General features: G+C 38.6%; 2 protein-coding genes across 2 annotated transcripts in view; one reads left to right on the top strand and one right to left on the bottom strand.

Annotated features, from left to right (window-relative positions):
- Positions 1-10013, top strand: part of TK2 (thymidine kinase 2) — a 12457-nt gene extending 2444 nt beyond the window's left edge. Inside the window, 6 exon segments of the mRNA XM_029084785.1 lie at positions 677-766; positions 2186-2259; positions 7739-7827; positions 8135-8214; positions 9439-9519; positions 9915-10013. Coding sequence (XP_028940618.1) covers positions 677-766; positions 2186-2259; positions 7739-7827; positions 8135-8214; positions 9439-9519; positions 9915-10013 — 513 coding nt within the window.
- A 7231-nt stretch (positions 10014-17244) lies between these two features.
- On the bottom strand, positions 17245-18747 carry LOC104524321 (uncharacterized; the record flags this gene model as incomplete). Its single annotated transcript, XM_010167153.1, has 1 exon — positions 17245-18747. A coding segment is annotated over one exon (1503 nt), but the record flags the coding sequence as incomplete, so codon positions are not given.
- Between the last annotated feature and the right edge of the window lie 458 nt (positions 18748-19205).

The following is a 19205-nucleotide window of genomic DNA, read 5'->3' as shown; positions in this document are numbered from 1 at the left end:
AGATCTGTGGGCTGAAGCCATGCTGCTGACTTAAAGCTTGTCACCTCAGCAAGTAGACACTGAACAATGTCTTATTTTGAGTCAGATCTTCTCTCTGCTTTGCAGGATAGGCCGTTGCTTGTAAGTGTGTGTGTGCGTGGCATTGCAGTAATGGGAGAGTGGAAGATCTGAGAACTGCTTTGAGGATCCTTTGGGAAGGACAGTTGTCCATGTTAAAAGATACCTTTCCTGGGGCCCAGGACATACTTACTGGAACCATATATGCATTTCTGGGTGGGCTGGGTATACTAAGAGTCTGTCAGTGCACAAAAATAGAGTAGTAAATACTTTGTTTGTTTGTTTGGTTGTTTGTTTTTTTAATTACTAACCATATTGGAACTTTCTCAAATGAGCTGTGCCTTGGTTCTGACCACTCCAAGTGCAGAGTAACTAATCCCTAATGACTTGAGTGAGCATTTCAAGTGCTCCACTTAGTGTCTTTTAAGGACCAGGACTCTTAATTCTTACATCTGTGTTGTGGAGAGCAAATGATCACTTAATTCTTATCAAACCTGCTGTTTTAGTGCACTTCTTTTGGTAATTCTGCTGTAGTGCAAAAGTTTATGAAATATTCAACTTTTTTTTGCTGTTTGACATTACAAAAATGTCTGTGTCTTGCTTCCATCTCTGACTCCAGGGCTTAATGTACCAAGATGCATCAAGATGGGGGATAACGTTGCAGACTTACATACAGCTTACAATGTTGGAGCAGCATACCAGACCAATGGTAAATAAACTCACTTTTCTTTTAATTTAGAAAAAAAGTAGATGCAGTTATGAGTAATAAATATTTTTAAACTTGTATGCAAAAGTTAAGATGCTGTTTATGTTCTTTGTTCCTGCAGTGAGTATGAATTTTTATAGTGCAAAGACATTGTTGATACGCTCAACATGTGCTCCAGGGGTAAAACATCTGCCTCCTAGTTGCTCAGAACTTTTACTTCCCCAAACTAATACTGCTTTTTTTACACCTCCCTTATGAGCTAGACTTGCACAAATCTCTTCATCACCACATATCAGTGATTTGTCTGTAATTGGTGTCTATATAAATTTAGCTATTTCAAATCTTTGGCAAACATTAAGTAATCTTAAAGATAGTATTTGTTCTACTGCTGCATGCTGTCTAGCACAGATTTAGCCACTGCATCTTGTATTTATCCAAAATACTTCCCCTAGAATTTTCTATAGCTTTTTTCCAGATGGTTTTCATCTTTTTTTCCTTGTAATTTTTCTGTATTAGTTCACACTCTCTACTTTTTTATCAAGATCTGTTTATTTCTCTTTCCTTCAAACACCTTTTGTTACACTCTGTGCTAAGTCTTCCCTTCCCTGATTACAAGATCTGATCTTAGGTGCATTGCTTACATCTTAATGATTGTTCTTGCATTATATTTTCTGAGTTTATGTCAGGGCAAACTTTCAGAAGTACCACATATGATAGTGATACTGTATGTATAATCATTAGCTTTTTGGAAGAGGTGTTTTTCCAAGATAAATAAGTCTTACTCTGTTGCATACAAAGTTCATTAAAAAATTCCTGAGGATTGCCCTGCATTTGCATCTGAGCTTTGCTGTCATTTGCCATTTGAGCCTTGCTGGAGCAATTGTGTTTTCTGTGGTCATTAACATGCAGAATACCTGGTTGGAAAGAGCTCTGCCAGAGTTGCCTTCCTCTGCAGGGGCCAGAGACTGTCAGAGAATCTCTCTTTTCCAAAATGAGTGCCGTTTGAACATGTGCAAGACTGGCTAAGGCAGCAGTACTTTCTGGCAGTTGCAATGGCAGCAATTCAGGCAGCAGTGCTTCCTGGTGCTCTGCAGCTGCCAAGTGGATTGCTGCTTTTTTGTCCCCCTAGTTCACTTCAGCTGCTCGGTTGAATTCTTCTGCAGTTACCTTAGAAACTTGTACATGATTAACAAATCAGTTATGTAGGTGTTTAATAATGCAGTGACCATAAGTAGCACTGAGAGTGCTTGTTTTTTGTGGTTCTCACCCTCCCAGTAAATCTTTTTATCACAAGACCTGGAAGAACTGAAAATGTTAGGTATTTCATAATGTAAAGGACATGATGTGCAATATGAGCTTGAAAAGAAACAAACATGCTGAAAAATGTAAACTAGTTGGTGACTGTCAAGTTTTATTTTGTAGATTTCCCCTGTAAGAATGATGGAGCGATCAATTCACAGTGCAAAATACATTTTTGTAGAAAATTTGTATCGAAGGTATGGTATATGCTTTTCTATTTTACTTTCTTGGCTTAATTAGATAAGAAAAAAAATTGCTTGATGATTTCTTTGGTAATTTGCATCTAAGTTGTCTGTGAAATCTGTGAGTTCTGTGTTGGAGTGGCAGTGTGTTTGGTACAGGACATGGTGCCCACTGGTGGAATAAAACTTGTAGGACATGGCCCAGATGCGAGCCTTTTTCAGAAGTGCTCTGGTCTATTTAGAGCATCTTATTATTTAGAACACCATTTACTGAAGTTACCTGCTCTCCAGCTGAATACAAGAGTCTCGCTTAAATCAAAACAACTACATACTGAACAGGTCAAAAACCATGAGGATATAAAGAATAACATTGTAGGAGGGAGAGAACTAGATAGTGTTAGAGAATTAGATAGTGTTAGAGAACTAGATAGTGTTACCCAGCCTAGCACCCAGGACTGGTATTTCTTGCACGCAGGAACTCGAGTGACAAGTGTTCCAGCCCTCATGTGCTATTGCTCAGAATCAGGATTCACAGGATCAGAATAGCCTGAAGACCTTGGTAGGCTCGTGAGTAAAGAAAGAACAAGAGTTGTTTGTCTCTAAATGTCACTTTCTGAATCAGGTCCCCACCCCCAGGTGTGCTTGGGCCAGAGGTAGAGCAACTGGGCCTAACCCAGGTTATTTTGTTCCGGGGGATACGATTGTGGCCCCAGGTAGAGGAAGCGTTTATTACCTGGCCGATGTATAACTCACCCATCTCATACTAACTAAAGTAACGCAGTACTCACTGCTGGTGGTTTAGTTTGTTTGTTTTGTTTAGAATGCTGAGCTTATATTGAGCAGTGTATGTAAAAGATGGTTTTATTGGATTATTTTAATGGTCTTAAGGGACAAAACCAGTTTCTTGCTTGTCTGCAGGCAGAATGGCTGCATGCCACAAGATGGCATCCATGCTACATGAGCTCCTAGTCTGTTACTAGAGCTGCTTTGAAAGTGGAGAGGCACAGTAAGATGTGAGGCAAACAGAAAGAGACATTATTTATCCCAGTCTGTATGCAGTGGAAATGTACTGGAATGTCTTTCTCGTTTTTAATTACTGACATTTTTTTTTCCATTGTTGACAAAGTGCTCCAAAGACTGAGAACTTTGTGGCTAAGTCTGCCTGTGTCAACTCTATGCATTAATTTTGTAATAACATTTAAGGGCATCTAAGATGTTTCATGGCTTCAGCACTTCTTAATGTTGGACAGAAGGCATTTGCTTTGTTGTGTTACAGCAAGCTAGAAGCCAGCTGATGCTACCGATAGCAAACCGAAATATGATACAAGGGTGTGTAAAAGGATTATAAATAAAACAAGGAGAAAATTGGGCTACTTGAAAATAGCCATTTTGAGTCTCATTAAAAAAAAAAAAGTAAATCTGTCCTCCCTCATATCCCATCTGCAGTGGTGGTCAAAAGTACTTGAAAAGAGTGTAAGAACAGGGTAAGCATTTATAATTTCTGAGTATATCCAGTAGTGTATAGGACAGGGACCGTAACAGTTTAGGGACTTCCTCATTCAGCAGTGTTTTCTCTGTATTCAGTAACCCACAGGGAATTTCTTGTCCATGAGCCTGTCCAGTTTCCCCTTAAGCTCATGTAAACCTTTATTTTCCAGGATGTCCTATGGCAAGCAGTTCTACAGCTTTACTCCATGTTTTCTGATCACTGCCCTGTCCCTACGTGACGTAGTTCTTTAAAGATCATCTAAACTTGTCTCAAAAATTAATGCTCACTTCTGTGTACAGGAAAGAAAACTGCATATAAGAAAAGACAGGATGAGAGGGGAGTGTGGACATAGTGGTAATCACAGCTACAGTGGAAACAAAAGCCACTTCAGGGTTCTGAAAGCACATGAGATCTCACACTGGGAGAAAATATTGTAACGCAGAGGCAGCACCCCTGTGACTTGAAACAAGTACTGTAGAGCCCATGTGAGAGGGTGGGGAAAGTCATCTTAGTAACTGCAGGTTTGTTCATCTGCCTCAGTATTTAGCACAAGTTCAGAACAAATGATGAAGGAAATAAAAAAATTAAAGCTTTGTGCAAAAGTGTTGTGTCAGTGACCAACACCACATCATGTTAGACTAATCCAGTGACTGTGTTTTGTACCATTTCCCCCCCACCCCCTAAGGAGCAATGGGTGTGAGCTGGAACACAGGAGGTTCCGCTTAAACTTGAGAAAAAACTACTTTACAGTGAGGGTGACAGAGCCCTGGGACAGGCTGCCCAGGGAGGGTGTGGAGTCTCCTTCTCTGGAGACATTCAAGACCCGCCTGGACGCCTTCCTGTGTAATTTCGTTTAGGTTCCTGCTCTGGCAGGGGGGTTGGACTGGATGATCTTTCGAGGTCCCTTCCAATCCCCAACATTCTGTGTGATTCTGCGTGATTCGCATCAGTCTGAACTGAAGTTCCGTATTTATCAAGGAGGTTTGGGGAGACTTTTGTGAATTATTATTCATAAGTGCAGAAGCTGGTGTTGTGATAGGAAATCCCATTGAAGGGAGATACCAAAAGGGGATTTATCAGGCAGGAAAGAGGTTACTCATGTTAGATCAGCCTTTGGATTGATGCTTTGGTACAAAGGGTGAGAGTATGCTAATAAATTCTGTCATTCAGTTGAACTGACAAGAGCAATTTCAACTATAAGATGAAAGATTGTAAGTTGAAAAGCAGAAAGAAAAAAATTTATATATTTATAGAAAAAGAAAATTTGATCACAAAGTAACTCTAATATTGTATAGCCCAGAGAAGAGTAAATGTGACTCTTGGAAGTATTTGGCAAAGGGCTTCCAGGAGGGAGATGGAAATATTGGTGCTTTTGTACACAGCTTTTATGAGAGATTTTCAGCATTACTTTTTACACTCCTAACTGCTTATTCATGATCTATGAAGTAAAACTGAAACAGGTGTGAAGCTGAGATACTGGCATGATCAAAAGAATGGAAAGCCTGTTTAAAGAGACAAAAACAGGTTGACATTTGTATGGAAAAGTTGGGAGAATATATTGTCACCTATGGGCATAAGGTGTCACACTGGGAGCAAACACAAAAAATGGGAGTTGTTGAAATTGGAAGATGATAACAACAAAATAATAATTAGATACAAAAAGGCTGTGGCTACATTAAGGGATAAAAATTAGAAGACCTTTTTTAGCTATCAGGGGAACAAGGACAAAATACAAACTTTACAGTCGATACTTTTATGCAGAAGGATAATAGTGCCCCGTGGCAGGGAAAAGGCCTTACAGCTTAAAACGGTTGCTTCCCATGCTGTGGGTTTTTTTGTTCAACTGCTGCATGTAAATTTAGAAAACCATTCTGTAACTAAACAGATTTTGCAAAAGAAAATGCTTTTGTATTCTTCCAGAGGCTTTTTCTTTCCTTGTTACTCTTTCCTAGAAGGAATCTCCAGTTTCTGTAGGGGAGTGATCCTAATTCTTGTGCAGGTTAGTAAACATGTGAAAGTCATGCAGACAACACAGGAGAGGGTGCCCACTGTAGCAACTGAATTATACCTGTCTGATGGAAGGTCTGGAAACCAAAGCTGACCTGACATATCTTTAAATTTTGCTGAAAATGTTACTGACAAACCCCTCAGGCTCAAGCTATTCAATAGATGTCTTCAGCAAAGGGACTGTTAAATAGCTGTATAGAAGGTATTTTCCCATCAATAGTATGTAGAAATGAAATAGAACTTTTTTTATTCAAAACAAGACTGGGAGTGAATGGGGTAAGCGTGTTGCTGTCTTTTCTGTAGGAGAAGGTATTGCTTAGGGTCCCAGTCTTAAAGATGGAGAAGAATCCCTTGTGATCTCTAGTCTACACAAGCTCTTCTCCTTTAGAGAGTGATTAGTTGAAGCAAGGGATGAAGAGCTGTGGGGATGTCAGGAATACCAGTGTCACTCAGTATGTGTGTTTTGGCTTTGCAGGCTTTTTCCCAGAGAGAGAAATAGAGTAAGATTTACGACGATGATGGAAGGCTTAAATTGTGAGCAATTGCTGTGAGCTTCTCCGGCATGCACAGATATGCATGACTGTCCAAGTTCTTACTGTGGTTGCACATCTGAGTTTAGCACTGAAAGACACGCTCATGTTAGGTGTAAAACTGTAGAAGAATTTTAAATGTGTGCACGTGAGTATGCATGGTATGTTACTAGCAATGCCCATTTGAATCCATAGTTATTTATGATAGAAAGCTCGTTTCTGTGGTCTTTACTTGGTAGGGATCAAATGGCAGCAAGCTCTGGAGATGAAAACACCATTTAGTGCCTTTTACGGCACGTATGCTGACTGATACCTTAGAAGAATAGCAGTGAACTGTGTTATCCCATTTCTTGGGTGCTTTGTGAGTCAAGATATTCAGCTGGATGGCAGATAGAGAGGAGGAGGAATACTGGTTTTGCTTTCTTGCATACTTAACTGGAAATATCTTTCTGGATTATCTTTATTCATTTTTGCCAGTGATCAAACCATGTTGCCAGGAGAATGGTTGAGAAATCTGTGGATTCTTTTTCTTCAGTACTGTTTAAAATGTTGCAACTAGTCTTAGTGATTCACCTGGAGAGGGCAGGAGCCTCTCAGCCCTGTCTCTTTGTTATATTTCTATTGCAGAGGCCTTTAGGAAAGAGCGTGGAGTATGTGTTACTGTCAGCAGTTTTGAAAACAGAATAATGTAAAACTAGCAATACTTGACTGTTTAGGAATATGGTAATAAGTGAAAATTCTGATACTAGTAAAACATAATATGTGATTGTTCATATGTCATCTGTAAACTCTTTTTGCATGAGTTGTTTGATAATTTATTATTCTTACTGAGTTACTGAGATAACGTTGGGACAGTTGTCTCCCATGTTGTCTATGTTCTCTGAATAGAGGGTTCAAATCAAGCATGTTGAATATTTCAGTACTCTTTCCACAAATACTTCTTACAGTGGGAGTAAATTTTCTTTACAGTGTGTCATTATTTTCTCACTGCTCTTTACTATGGCTTCTGTAATGAACTGACAGTGCTGCTCAGTAAATCAAGCCTTTCTGGTGACAGGCACTGCAGTCGTTCACATATATTTGAAAAGATCCTGATATAAAGAACTTGAGCAATAAATACCATTGACATTAATTTGTTGTTACTGTACACATGTCAATGTGGTAATGTTTTTCTTTGTAGTCACCAAGTAATTATTTCTTAACTGTAGTGGAAAAAATAATTAATATTTGTAACTGTTAATAATAGGAACTTTGTGGTAGCAAGTACTTTTTTTTTTTAATCATTTGGTGTTTCTATTATATAAACAATGCTTTGTGAGGCCTTGAATTTGGGTGGGCGTAATATTGGTCTTGTTTTCATTTCACATATGCTGGAGTAAATTGAGAGTAATTTTAGTCAGATGAAAAAAATACGAGTTTAGAATTGATCTGTGCATGCTGTTCATTGATGACTTTTATGTTTATTCAGCGGAAAAATGCCAGAGGTGGATTATGTTGTCCTAACTGAATGGTTTGACTGGATCCAGAACAACACTGATGTTTCGGTTGATTTGATAGGTAAAATTTGATGATATCTGGAGGGGCATGTTTGTGGGTGGGATTCCTTACTGGGAGAAAAAAATAATTCTTGTTTCTTGGGTCATAAATACTCACATTATTCAATATGATAGTGGTTGCAATGTGTTGTGTCAGACAGCGGGAAGTTGTGAATGGTTCATGGATTGATTAACAGTAACGCCAAAGGGGAGGTTCAGGGGTGGTACCCAAGTCAGGATTCTTTCCTTCTACAGTTTGTGAAGTAAGTTTCTTCTTTGCTTTTAAAGCTGATCCTTGAACATAACTATTATAATTTTTGTTATGGCAGTTTATCTGCAGACTTCTCCTGAAGTTTGTTATGAGAGGTTAAAGAGAAGATGCAGAGAAGAGGAAAAGATCATTCCTCTGGTAAGGAGTTTTTTCAATGTATCTGGTTACAATGAGCTTTAAAAACATAATGATTCCAATGTAAATACTAAGATCAAGCAGCAGTTTCCATTGCAAACTAAAACTTCAGTATTTCATTTTTCTTTATTTTATAAAAATGATCTGTCATGCGCACTGACTTTCCCCAGTGTCCTATTTTAGTAATCAGTGTAGTAGTCGGCTAATCAACTGTTAATCTTCTCCAAGATGTAAAAAGGCAATTGCTTTTATACCATTCAGTGGTATAAAAGCACCCAGTTGAAGCACCTGTGCATGCAGGTGCTGAAGATTTATGTGGGCACTTTCTGTTGTCTGCTATTACCAGGAAGTTTATGCATGAAAAGTGTCTCTGCTTGTGTCTGAAAACAAGCAACTTCATGAGAATTGTTAGCGCGGGAATCTGCTTAAAAATAAACTGTAGTAATCGAATGATCACTTTCTGCGTCACAGTTTACAGAATGGCCCTCCATTAAACAAGTTTCCTCCTAAAGAAAGCCTAACTATAAATAAATATAGTTACAGAAGACATACTGTATAATACAGAAGTATCTCTTGTGTTGGGTAGTTCAGTAGAAGCAATTGTCAGTTGAAGATACACGCAAAGAGCTAAATTTTGGGCCATGTGAAATTTTGCCTTGGAGAATAAATCCTCACTGTAGTGGATCTGAAGAGACATTGTGTTACTTTGCAGCTCTACTGAGGGGTGGGGAGCAGTTATGAATGAAAAATGTTAAGTGGTCTCCATGAAAAAATCCTAATAGTGGATGGACAGGCAGAAATGCTTTTAGAGGAAATTGAGTCAGAGTTAGGAGAAAGTGAACTGGGAACTTTAGGAAAATGTATTGACACAGAAAGTGCCTTCAATACATATTATTTGCAGTCTTGCCCTTTTTGTTCTTACTTCTCTTTGTTGTATTTTTCTCTGTAAAAACTTGATACAGCTTATACCCACAGGAGTGAAAGGTGGTTCTTGATCTTAAAAGAAACAGAGAGCCCTGTGCTCCTGTAAGCTCTGTGTCTTTGAGGTTCTTCATGGAGTAAAACCTTATACTGGGAATTAATTTTTCTGTGCTTTTTATTTTTGTTAGTGGAAATATCTGATGCTGCTTTTTATATGTAGTTCTTAACTACTTACCACATAGATAAAAATTGTAATGTCTGTTTCATCCCTGGACATATGTGTTAATTTGAATGCCTCTTTTGTAGGAGTATTTAGAAGCTATTCATCAGCTCTATGAAGAGTGGCTCATTAAACATACACTGTTTAAAGTTTCCTGCCCAGTGCTTGTGAGTATTGTTTTAGTTATAACCAATTAAGCATATGGAGGATTGTACTCTTCAAATATTAACAGTGTTATTTAATGGGAAAAGTAAATAAATCTGCTTTTCTAATAAACTTTGGAGAAGGAAAACCTCATAAAAATGTTTACAGCTATCCATAGTGTATAGTGTAAAAGTCTGGTCTTCCATCTCTTTGGTGGAATTTGAGAGTCTGTTCCCTGTGATTGTTTGCAGGATCAGAGATGTTGCTGTTCAATGAATGCCAAATTCTGAACAGAAAGCTGATGGGACATATCTCTAGGAGTGTATCTGTTTGGCTTCAGCACTACTCCTATTTTGCCAAAAAGCAAACATGTTTTATGGTGTCAACTATTTCTAATGTTCATATTCTTCTTTTCAAGGTTATTGGAGCTGACCATGACATGCAGAAAATGGTAGAAAAGTACGAAGAAAACCGGGACCAAATACTAAACCCATATAATATGCAACACCATTTATAGAAATATACGGTTGTTGTATTTTAAAAAACATGTTTATGAAGTCTGATTTGGGGGAAATGTTGAGTATTTTTAATATTTGTAAATATAATGTTTTTTGCTTTTGAATTATGCTTTGTAGAAGGTTGTGGACTTACTGCTATGAAATGTTCAGGTAAAAGTCATAAATAGAATATAAGCCAAGTCCCTTTCATGTTTTTAGGTTCTTCATCAGCTTTACAGTGTCAATTCAGTTCAGCTAAAATACAGCTATTTCTCCCGTTTCCCATATCACTGCTGCTTCCTGTAAGTAACCCAAGTTTCTTCTTTTTTTTTTCCCCATATACAACCCTATTTTTTTAATTTGAAAGAAGTAGTTCCATACAAGAGGAGGGATGTCCTTTTTTTATTATTAGAGGAAGCAAATGAAGTGCATGAAGTTAACGTGGCTTTGTTAAATAGGTCTTCAGAGGCTGAAATAGGGGGTCTTGCTCTAATCCTACCTACACTAGTGCCATTTCATTGAATTTGGTAAGTTTCTTCTGATTTACATGAAATCACAATATAGCCATAGTTCTGAAGATAACTATCCACTAGTATAGTCCCACTGAATTCAGTGGCAAAAAAAGAACAAAACAGTTTTCATAAGTGATTGCAGAATGGCTCAGAGGCTTTTTTTTTTTAAGGTAGGTTTTTAAAAGGGCTTATTTCTCTCTACTGTTTGTGAAATCAGTGGCCCTGCTAAGGCTGAGCTGGGGACTAGTGAAAATACAGAGTGCACAGAACTGTATCTGTTGTTCCTTTCAAACGGTTATAAAAAAACCCCTAGAATTAATTATTTCTTAACTATTTTGTATTCTTCAATTGTACTTTTTAATAAGAAAAATACAGATGGTTCTTTGGGTTTATATCTTGATCACTTTATCATGACTTACAGGTACTTGGAGAGTAGAGGAAAACTCTGGGGGTTTCATTCTTGTACTTGTTAGCTAAAGTGTTGAGTTGCCCGTAATTTCTGCTTTACTCTCTGTGTGTTGTCTTCAAGATAAGCCTTTTAGTGCAGCAGTTCTGACTGGTTTCAATTTATTTTTTCTGTTTAATTTGAAGGGAATGATTCCTGATGTAGAGTATGTAATTTTTTTTTTTTCTGTAATAGTTTTGGTTGGTTTAATTGGAGCAAGCAAGGCAAACAGTGCTTTAAAACACACTTGTATTAATATAGCTGAGCATCTGTCATAGCTTTGTAGAGAATGCTCCTGAAAATGGCTGATGTCCAAGGCTTCAGCTAGTACTTTGATCACTTATTACAGACATTTGTCTGTTAACTTGCTGGAGGATTTCAGTTCCTTGGCTTTTCCAAGTTCTACTGTTGTTTTGAACAATAACTAATGGTATTGCTTCTGGAGATCATTTTACAGCTTTTATTTTGTAATTTTGTGGTAGCTGGTTTTGTGGTGTGCCTAAAAATGATTGTGTTGAAATGACTACACCGTTTTCCAAGTCAGGAAATGCAGTTAGTTTCTTGTTATTTCCATCTGGTGGGATATATATATTTTTTTTTTTCCAAATCAGTACAACTTAATAATGATGAGTGCACTGAGAGAGCATTTCCTAGTGAAGTACTAAAGCTTGTGAGCCCAGTATTGCCCTTGAATTGTTCTGTTGTACATCTTTAGAATTCTCGCTTAAAAATATATTTGTGTGTTAAGTAATTATTTTACTTACTGAAGCTTATTTGTAGGGGGATAGTGGCCATTCTTGAAACCTTCTATTAAACTTTCAAACTTTTTTCTTCTGTAAGAGACCAAAAGAACTATTTATTTGGAAAGAGTTCTATAAATTTGAAGTTCAGTCATTTGGTGTTTATTTTTGATTCTAATTTCATTATGGTTTGTAGAAGCCAAGGATGTATATTTTGCACACAGTTCAGAAAAGATTTCCACTGTTACCTTTCAGCTTTTGAAATTTATGCTTTTTGGTCAGATTCTCCCCCCCACACTCCCCTCTTTATTCTATCAAAACCGTAGTTTGGATGGAGGTTGTTGATATTTGTAATTATAATGTAATATAAAGGAATCATTTATATAACTTATTTATTAAAAATTACAGATGCAATGGCTACAGAGAGCATGTTTATTTCATGTATAGATTTTAATATACAGGAAGGTTGGGATATTTAATGGAAACTGGGAACAAAACCAAACAAGTTGCTTGTTACGTGTCATAAATGTAAAATGTTTGCAATCTGCTCTAGATGTGTAGATAAAAATACTGCAGTGATAATAAATAGCTGGTTTTAAGCCTGGAGTTTATTTGCTTTTGTTTCTTGAAATCTCTCAAGTTGATGAGGGGAAGAAAAAGAGGGCAATCAGCATTAGTCTGATAGATATTTTGTTTCTTTTATGACTAAGAAGCAGTGATTGGGTAGCAAGTTGCAAAATACTGTAAAAGTACTCTGGTTGCTGTAGGCAGATTGAACCTCAGCACCAGTGGAATGGATAATATAAACAATGGATAATATAAACAATTTGGTCTATAAGTTGGATGTAGCCTATACTTGTAGATTGAACCATACCTAATTTTTATTTTTTATTTTTTAATGCATTGTGGCTATTCTGGAGTATACTGTAGGAATACAGGAGTTGAGTAAAAACTGTGGGTTTTAATTACTTTTGTCACAATGAGTTACACATCTAAACTGCAATAAGTGTGAAAAGTTACCTCCTTCTGTATTGCCTTTATTACACATGTAGTCTGAATGGATGATGTCTCCAGACTTTACTTTGTCCAGGTCAAGGTGTCTTAGAGAATCTATAACATCCAAGAGCAGCATATAAACTGATTTGTAGTAAGACAGAGAGACTGGCAAAAATTAAATAGTTGCATTCTCTCAGCCTGGCCTGTTGTGTACTTTCTTCTAGCATGGGAAGCATGTTTAGCATGTTCCTTGTTTGATTAAGTATTTCAGAAGTGATTGTCCAAAACTGTAAGTCTTAAAAAACCTTGAAAATTGTTTTCACCAGTGTACTTAGCACACAAAACTGCTGCCAACACCAGGAAATAATCCAGCATCTTTCTTCAGTGCACTTCCTCCTGCAGAGACGGTAGGAAGTGCTGGGTATTCTGCCATCACTTGTCATTAAAAGATTCAGACCCCAAGCTCTCTCATACCTCTCCTGAATAACAGCTCTCCTAGCAAGTAACTGTCCTGTTTCAGGACTTGGAGAATCCAGAAATTCCTGTAGTGTATGAAGGTTTAAGTAAACACTGTGCATTTCTAAAGCAGGATAAAGTCAGGTACCTGAGAATTGTGGTGGCTTCTTCCCCACATCCAGAGGCTCAGTAAGGGGAGTGACAGAATAGAGGAGCTCTGTTACCTGTCTCTTGCATATGTACTACTTGACTTTAAGTCAGAAGGCTTTGAGTTGAATCCTCTGCTCAACCCTAGAGCCCTCTGTCTGGTAACAGTGATCCATTCCTCCCCTGTGTACATCACAAAAAGTATTGAGCTGTTGACTTCCACTGTGAGTACGCTGCTCTGCAGATGTCACTATATTCCATCCCAATCCTGATTTCAGTTTTTTACTATGTAATGCTGTGAAAGGGAGCCTTGTGGGATTTAATCTGCTATCTCACTTAAGAGAGCTGTGCCAGTTAATTTCCAGTGAGTGGGATTTTTAGCTGTGGTGGTGATTTACTGGTGGTTATTCCCCCAGTGATTAAGTACAAGTAAGGTAAAAAATGATAAAGCAGTGTTTCAGAAACTGTCTTTCTGTAGTGAGACAGCTCTGAACAATGATGATCTTCCTCAGTGCTCTGCAAACCCTTGCCAGTCCCTCTCAGGTATGCTTTGCTTGTGTCTCAGGAAATTGTTTTTAAGACCGTTGTTTATAATTCTGAAGCAAACTAACCCTTGCCAGTCCCTCTCAGGTATGCTTTGTTTGTGTCTCAGGAAACTGTTGTTTTTTTAAGAGTGTTGTTTATAATTCTGAAGCAAACAGTAATTTTTAAAATTAATTTCGTGTTTGCATGCTTTCCAGTTCTGTGGGGTTTTTTGTTTGTTTGTTTGCTTGGGGTTTTTTTGGTCTTAACATTGAAATTTGGTTTTCATTCTTGGCTTTAGGAACAACTAAGTTTGTTCTAAAACCAAGCTATGCTTCTTGAGTACCTTAACCTTCTTGAGGGTATATGTGTGATATGAATGCTAAGAGGGGGAAAACAACTATTGTAAGAGACCAAACAGGGAGAGGCTGTGCAAGTGAGTTATCACCCAGTTACCAGGTCTGCTGCCTGCACTTGTGTCTGTACTGATCAAAAGAGAATTTCTCTAATCCAAGGCTTGGGAGAGCTGAGCCATTCAAAGTGGTTGTGTGTAGCATATAAATTTCGAAACAGAATTGGCCTTATGTCCCTATGATGGAAAGACATCCAATCAGTCAGTAAATCCCCATTCAATTCATAGACAATCAGGACCAGCTGTAGCACAATTAAAGCTGACATCTCACCAGGGGATAGACATGCATTTTACAAACACAAACCATCTCCTTTTAGAAAGGGGCCCAGGCAGCCCTCTTGCTGGCTAGTGCTGCTTGAGTGGTTGCTCTTACTTAAGTTAATTAGTCAAGGAGAGGTGCAGTTACTACCACCAGGGGCAGGAGGGCACTAGCAGATGGGTCACAAATCTTACTGTCTCTTTTGTCTGTCCCTCTTCTCAGGTCTGACTGTAGTTACAATTTAGGATTTTAGACCCGGTTCTGCCTTGTTTATGTGGAAGCAGTTGCACAAATCCTGGCTCTTCAAAAGCATCTTTAACCACAGAGCAGTTGTCTCTTGAGACCCCATAAATTTGCAAATACAGAAGTAGTTTATAGTACAAAACCTGAAACCTCTACCATTTGTACAGGAAGAGAAGTTAAAGGTGTTGCAGGAATGACAAACTCACATGAAAATACCCAGAAGACTAAGAGCATAGTAGCTCTCCCTACAAAGGCAGACAGAACTCTTACAAGTCCTGGCCAACCTGTCATAAAGAGAAGAGTCTTCTTTAATCCAGGTACTTAAACATTAACAAAAAGTAGATTCTCATTTTATATTTAATAAATTTTGTGCAGTTCAACTGTTTGGTGGGCACTGTTCATTACCATCTCCACCAGCATTCCTGTGACTTGGTGGAGCTGGGGACTGCGGTGCACTGTTAGCAGGTCAGGGCTACACTTGTCTCTTCTGAAAGACCCTCTCTCTAGTTTGTTTTTCCCACTTGAGGTTGTTCACAAGCTCCTGAACATGGAAGATGCTGGTCCAGCGAAGCGATCTAGGTGTCCTGTATGCCAGGTACCACAAAGATGGAAGCAATTGTGCACAGGCCCATGAGGGAAAGTTTAGTGAAAACTTAAGAGTCTTTCTCACAGTAGATGTTAACTGAACAAGTTTAATGAAGGACAGTACGGTATTATTGGAGTTTGATGCCAAAAATAGTGTCTTTTCAAGTGGTAGTCTTTAGCTTCCTTTTGTAAGTTGCTGATAAATACTTTTCCTTGTATGGCTACAGTAAAGATAAAAATGGGATGTTAGGTAGATGAAACCTGCAGTACTGGTGGTCACCTAAATGATGAGAGGGTCACTGCAGTTTGCATTGTTTTGCAGTTTTAAATTAGAGTTCCTGAACAACTAACACAATATGAGATTTAAAACACATCATTTTAATAACCCCCACAGGGGGAAAATATAGGTTATAAAAACCAAAATGGTTAGGAAGAACAGACAGGTACTTGAACAAAGAGCAAGAAGGTTGTGGTGAGTTGACCCAGCCAGCAGCTAAGCACCTACACAGCTACTTGCTCCCCCCCCCTTCCCCAGCAGGACAGGGGAGAATAGAAAGAGCAAAATCAAGAGAGCTTTTGGGTTGAGATAGAGGTTTAATGAGTGAAGGAAAGAAAGGTCAGGGAGGGAACAAACACAAACAAAAAACAAGCAATGCAATGGCAGTAACTCGCCACCTCCCACAAGCAGAACAATGCCCAGCTAGTCTCTGAGCAACTTTGGTAAACAAAAAACCCACCTTCTTTTGCTAACCCCGTTTCATTGCTGAGCACGATGGCACATGGTATGGTACATCCCTTCGGCCAGGTCAGGTCAGCTGTCCCAGTTGTGTCCTCTCCCAGATACGGGGGTGGGGGTGAGGGGGTATAGTTAGAAAAAGAGAAAGCTGTGACACTGTGCGAGCACTGCTCAGCAACAGCCTCAACACTGGTTTATTATCAACAATTTTAGCCACAAATCCTGAACACACCACCCCGGGGCTGCTATTAAGAAAGTTTTTTCTGCTACTAAAATGGCAGAGATTAGGAGGTTTTTTTCCTTCATTTTAGTGATATGAACTGACTTACAGAAAAGTCCAGTGAACCCCAGAGCTGGTGCAGAGTTAAGTGGCAGGAACAGGGGCAAGGGAAATAGCAGCAGTAGCTGGATCTCGCTCTTCTGGTAGCAGTGAATGATTATGATGCTCAGGGCTTATCTTGAAATTTGTGGTGTTGGCCACAAAAAATTTTCGTAACAAGTGGAGGCAGGTACAGAACGTGTAATACAAGTTATTACCTCAATAAAAATGAAAATGTTCACAGGCTGTTTCCTTCCTTAAACCTAAAGGAATATCAAACTTTCTAAACTTATTTTTTCAACTAAAAACAGGAACAAGATTAGCTCAGAGCACAGCTTCATAGGAATGTAATGAGTTAACAGAAATACACACCAGTATAGCATTTGTAAAGCTATAAAGTTGTGTCTTCCAGTTTAGAAACATTTGCCTGTTTTTGTCATGGTACAGCATGCTATACTCAAAGAATACTCTAGAAATAGATCTGTAAAGAAGAAAAAAAAACACAACCAAACCAAACCTCTAACTCTACCTGCCTCCCCACCCCCCACAAAAAAGAAGAAAGGAAAAAAACACAAGTATGCTTAACTGATGGAACTTGTCTGGCATTAAGTATAGCCAGAAGGAATCTGGCTAATGGATTAAGTGGATTTAAATTTATGGAAGTTGCCTATGCTTTAGAAAGGTGACATTCAGGTTTCAGTGCCAAAGGTTCCAAATGAGAAGGGGCCATTAAGAATTTGCTCAACTACTTCCCTTTTTTACTGTCCAAGAGCGGTGTGGGGTTTTTTTATTTTTTAAACTGTTTCGACAAAACTAATCATCAAGGCCACAAGTGAGAGGAAAAAACCCAGGCACATTACAAATAAAGCACTGGTAGAATCAAGTGTGATGGCATAACATTCCTTGGTCTGTTTTGTCAATGATGACATAAGGCTCCTGGATTTCATTTACTCTTGAATTATAGTTCTCCAGTTTTACGTCACTGGATTCGGGAGAGTCACGTTCAGGCTGCAAGAGGTTCCTTCTGCCCTGTGCACTGGTCCTTAGGTGTGAAGACCGAACATCAATACTTTGTGGTGGAATGTAGGTGAGGTTAGGGGGCTCTCTAATGTGTCTGAAGCACTCGGAAGCTGTATGTGCATGAGGAGTATCCATGAATAGTCTCTTGCTGTCAGAACCAGTAGCGGGATCCTCTGTGTTCCCAGTAGTACAGCACAGATCTGAAGATGGCTCAAGATGTTCAGCTGCTCTGTTCTGCATCTGAGCATTAGTCAGATATGTATGTTTTATTTTGGAATGATTCAATTCTCTTACATGTCTGTCACTTGTACTTGCATATGATACTGACTCAGGTTGGCCAGTTTCCTCTACTGGATACATCAGGTCTTCCTGAGTGTCCTTGATTTGTAGTTTTGTGAAGGTTAAAGACAGGTCACAAACTTCCTCTGCCATAGGGATACTGCAGTTTTGGACAGATGGAATGTCCTTGTACAGCAGAGACTTCAGCTCATTGGGTTCATCTGCAGGGTCTGGGTCTATGCAATTTATGGCATCGTTAATTTCTGCTTCAATTGATTCTTCGGGGACTTCTTGAGCTTTGTACTCCAGAGTGGTTTTGCTGTCACAAGAGCTGTCAGCGAATATTGCAAAAGCTGGCGGCCCGCTCGCTCCTGGTGAGAGTGGCACAGGCCTGATCTCATTTGCCGTTGACTCTGCAGTGACTGCCAAAACACATTCTTCACTCAGACTGGCTCTTGGCTTTTTTTCAAAACCTTTTGGAGAAAGATTCTCACTGAAAATAGGTGTTTGTCGTATGACAATGTCACTATATTTGATCAAGAAGTCCTCACTGTCTGAGCACTTGCCTGGAAAATGTACAGTGTTAATGACTTGCCTTTGGTGTTCCTGAAGCCTGTTAGTGGACTGAGTAACTGCTAACTGAGGCATGTCATCTTTGATCTTCAGATTCCCAGCAGCTTCAAAAGATATATCACTATTAGTTGAAGACTTCTGTTGAGTAGCAAGGTACAAAGATGTCTCACTATTTTCTTTATTTTCTAGATTTTCAGTGTCTTCTCTCTGGGGTATCTGATCCTCTTCGTCCTTATCTCCATGATGCTGTTGCATTTGTGTTCTCTTCTGTAGGGTCTTCTCCAAATTGCCATGTTTTTCTTCATTTGTCATTTCGAGGATGGTTTCACACTCAATTCTTGCCAGGAATATTTCAAATGCAGTCTGCTTTGTTTCCTCATTGTTTCTCTTCTTGACAAGTGAAAACTCTGTTGCTGTTGTTGCAATGTAACCTATTTTCTCCAGTACTGTTTTTACAATGTCATCTGGGAGCACAGATTGAATATAGTAGACAAAATTACCCGTGAATGTCTGAAACAGAATGCAACAGCAAAAACAGATGAACACTTGGGGTGAAGGGAAGCATGAAAGACTTCCTAAAAATCAGAAGTACTCAAAAAATTACTTAAATCTTTTAAAAAACTGTCGTCTTAAAAGTTTGAATTTTGAATTGAAGTGAGTGAGGCTTTTCTAACAGCATTATTTTGTCAGCCTCTCAAGCATTATAGTATTATTCAGTGAAGTTAAGCCAGTTTAAACCTGCTGAGATACTGGCTAAGAGCATCAATATTCAAAAAGGAAGAGAGTAAGAAAGTCATTTTAGTCAAACTAGATAAACTCAGAAATAAGTCTTATGTGCTCTACTGAAGAACATAAGATTTTTAAACAAAGATTCATAGAATAAATCACTGAGGTCTAATCTTTTCCTAAAGAAACAGACATGATGTACTCGCTGTTAATCAAATTTCTTAATTGGTGACAAGACTGTA

This window comes from Antrostomus carolinensis, unplaced genomic scaffold (genome assembly GCF_000700745.2).
Source record: "Antrostomus carolinensis isolate BGI_N321 unplaced genomic scaffold, ASM70074v2 scaffold12824, whole genome shotgun sequence".
Lineage (NCBI taxonomy): Eukaryota > Metazoa > Chordata > Aves > Caprimulgiformes > Caprimulgidae > Antrostomus > Antrostomus carolinensis.
This window is presented reverse-complemented; position numbering and strand designations above follow the sequence as displayed.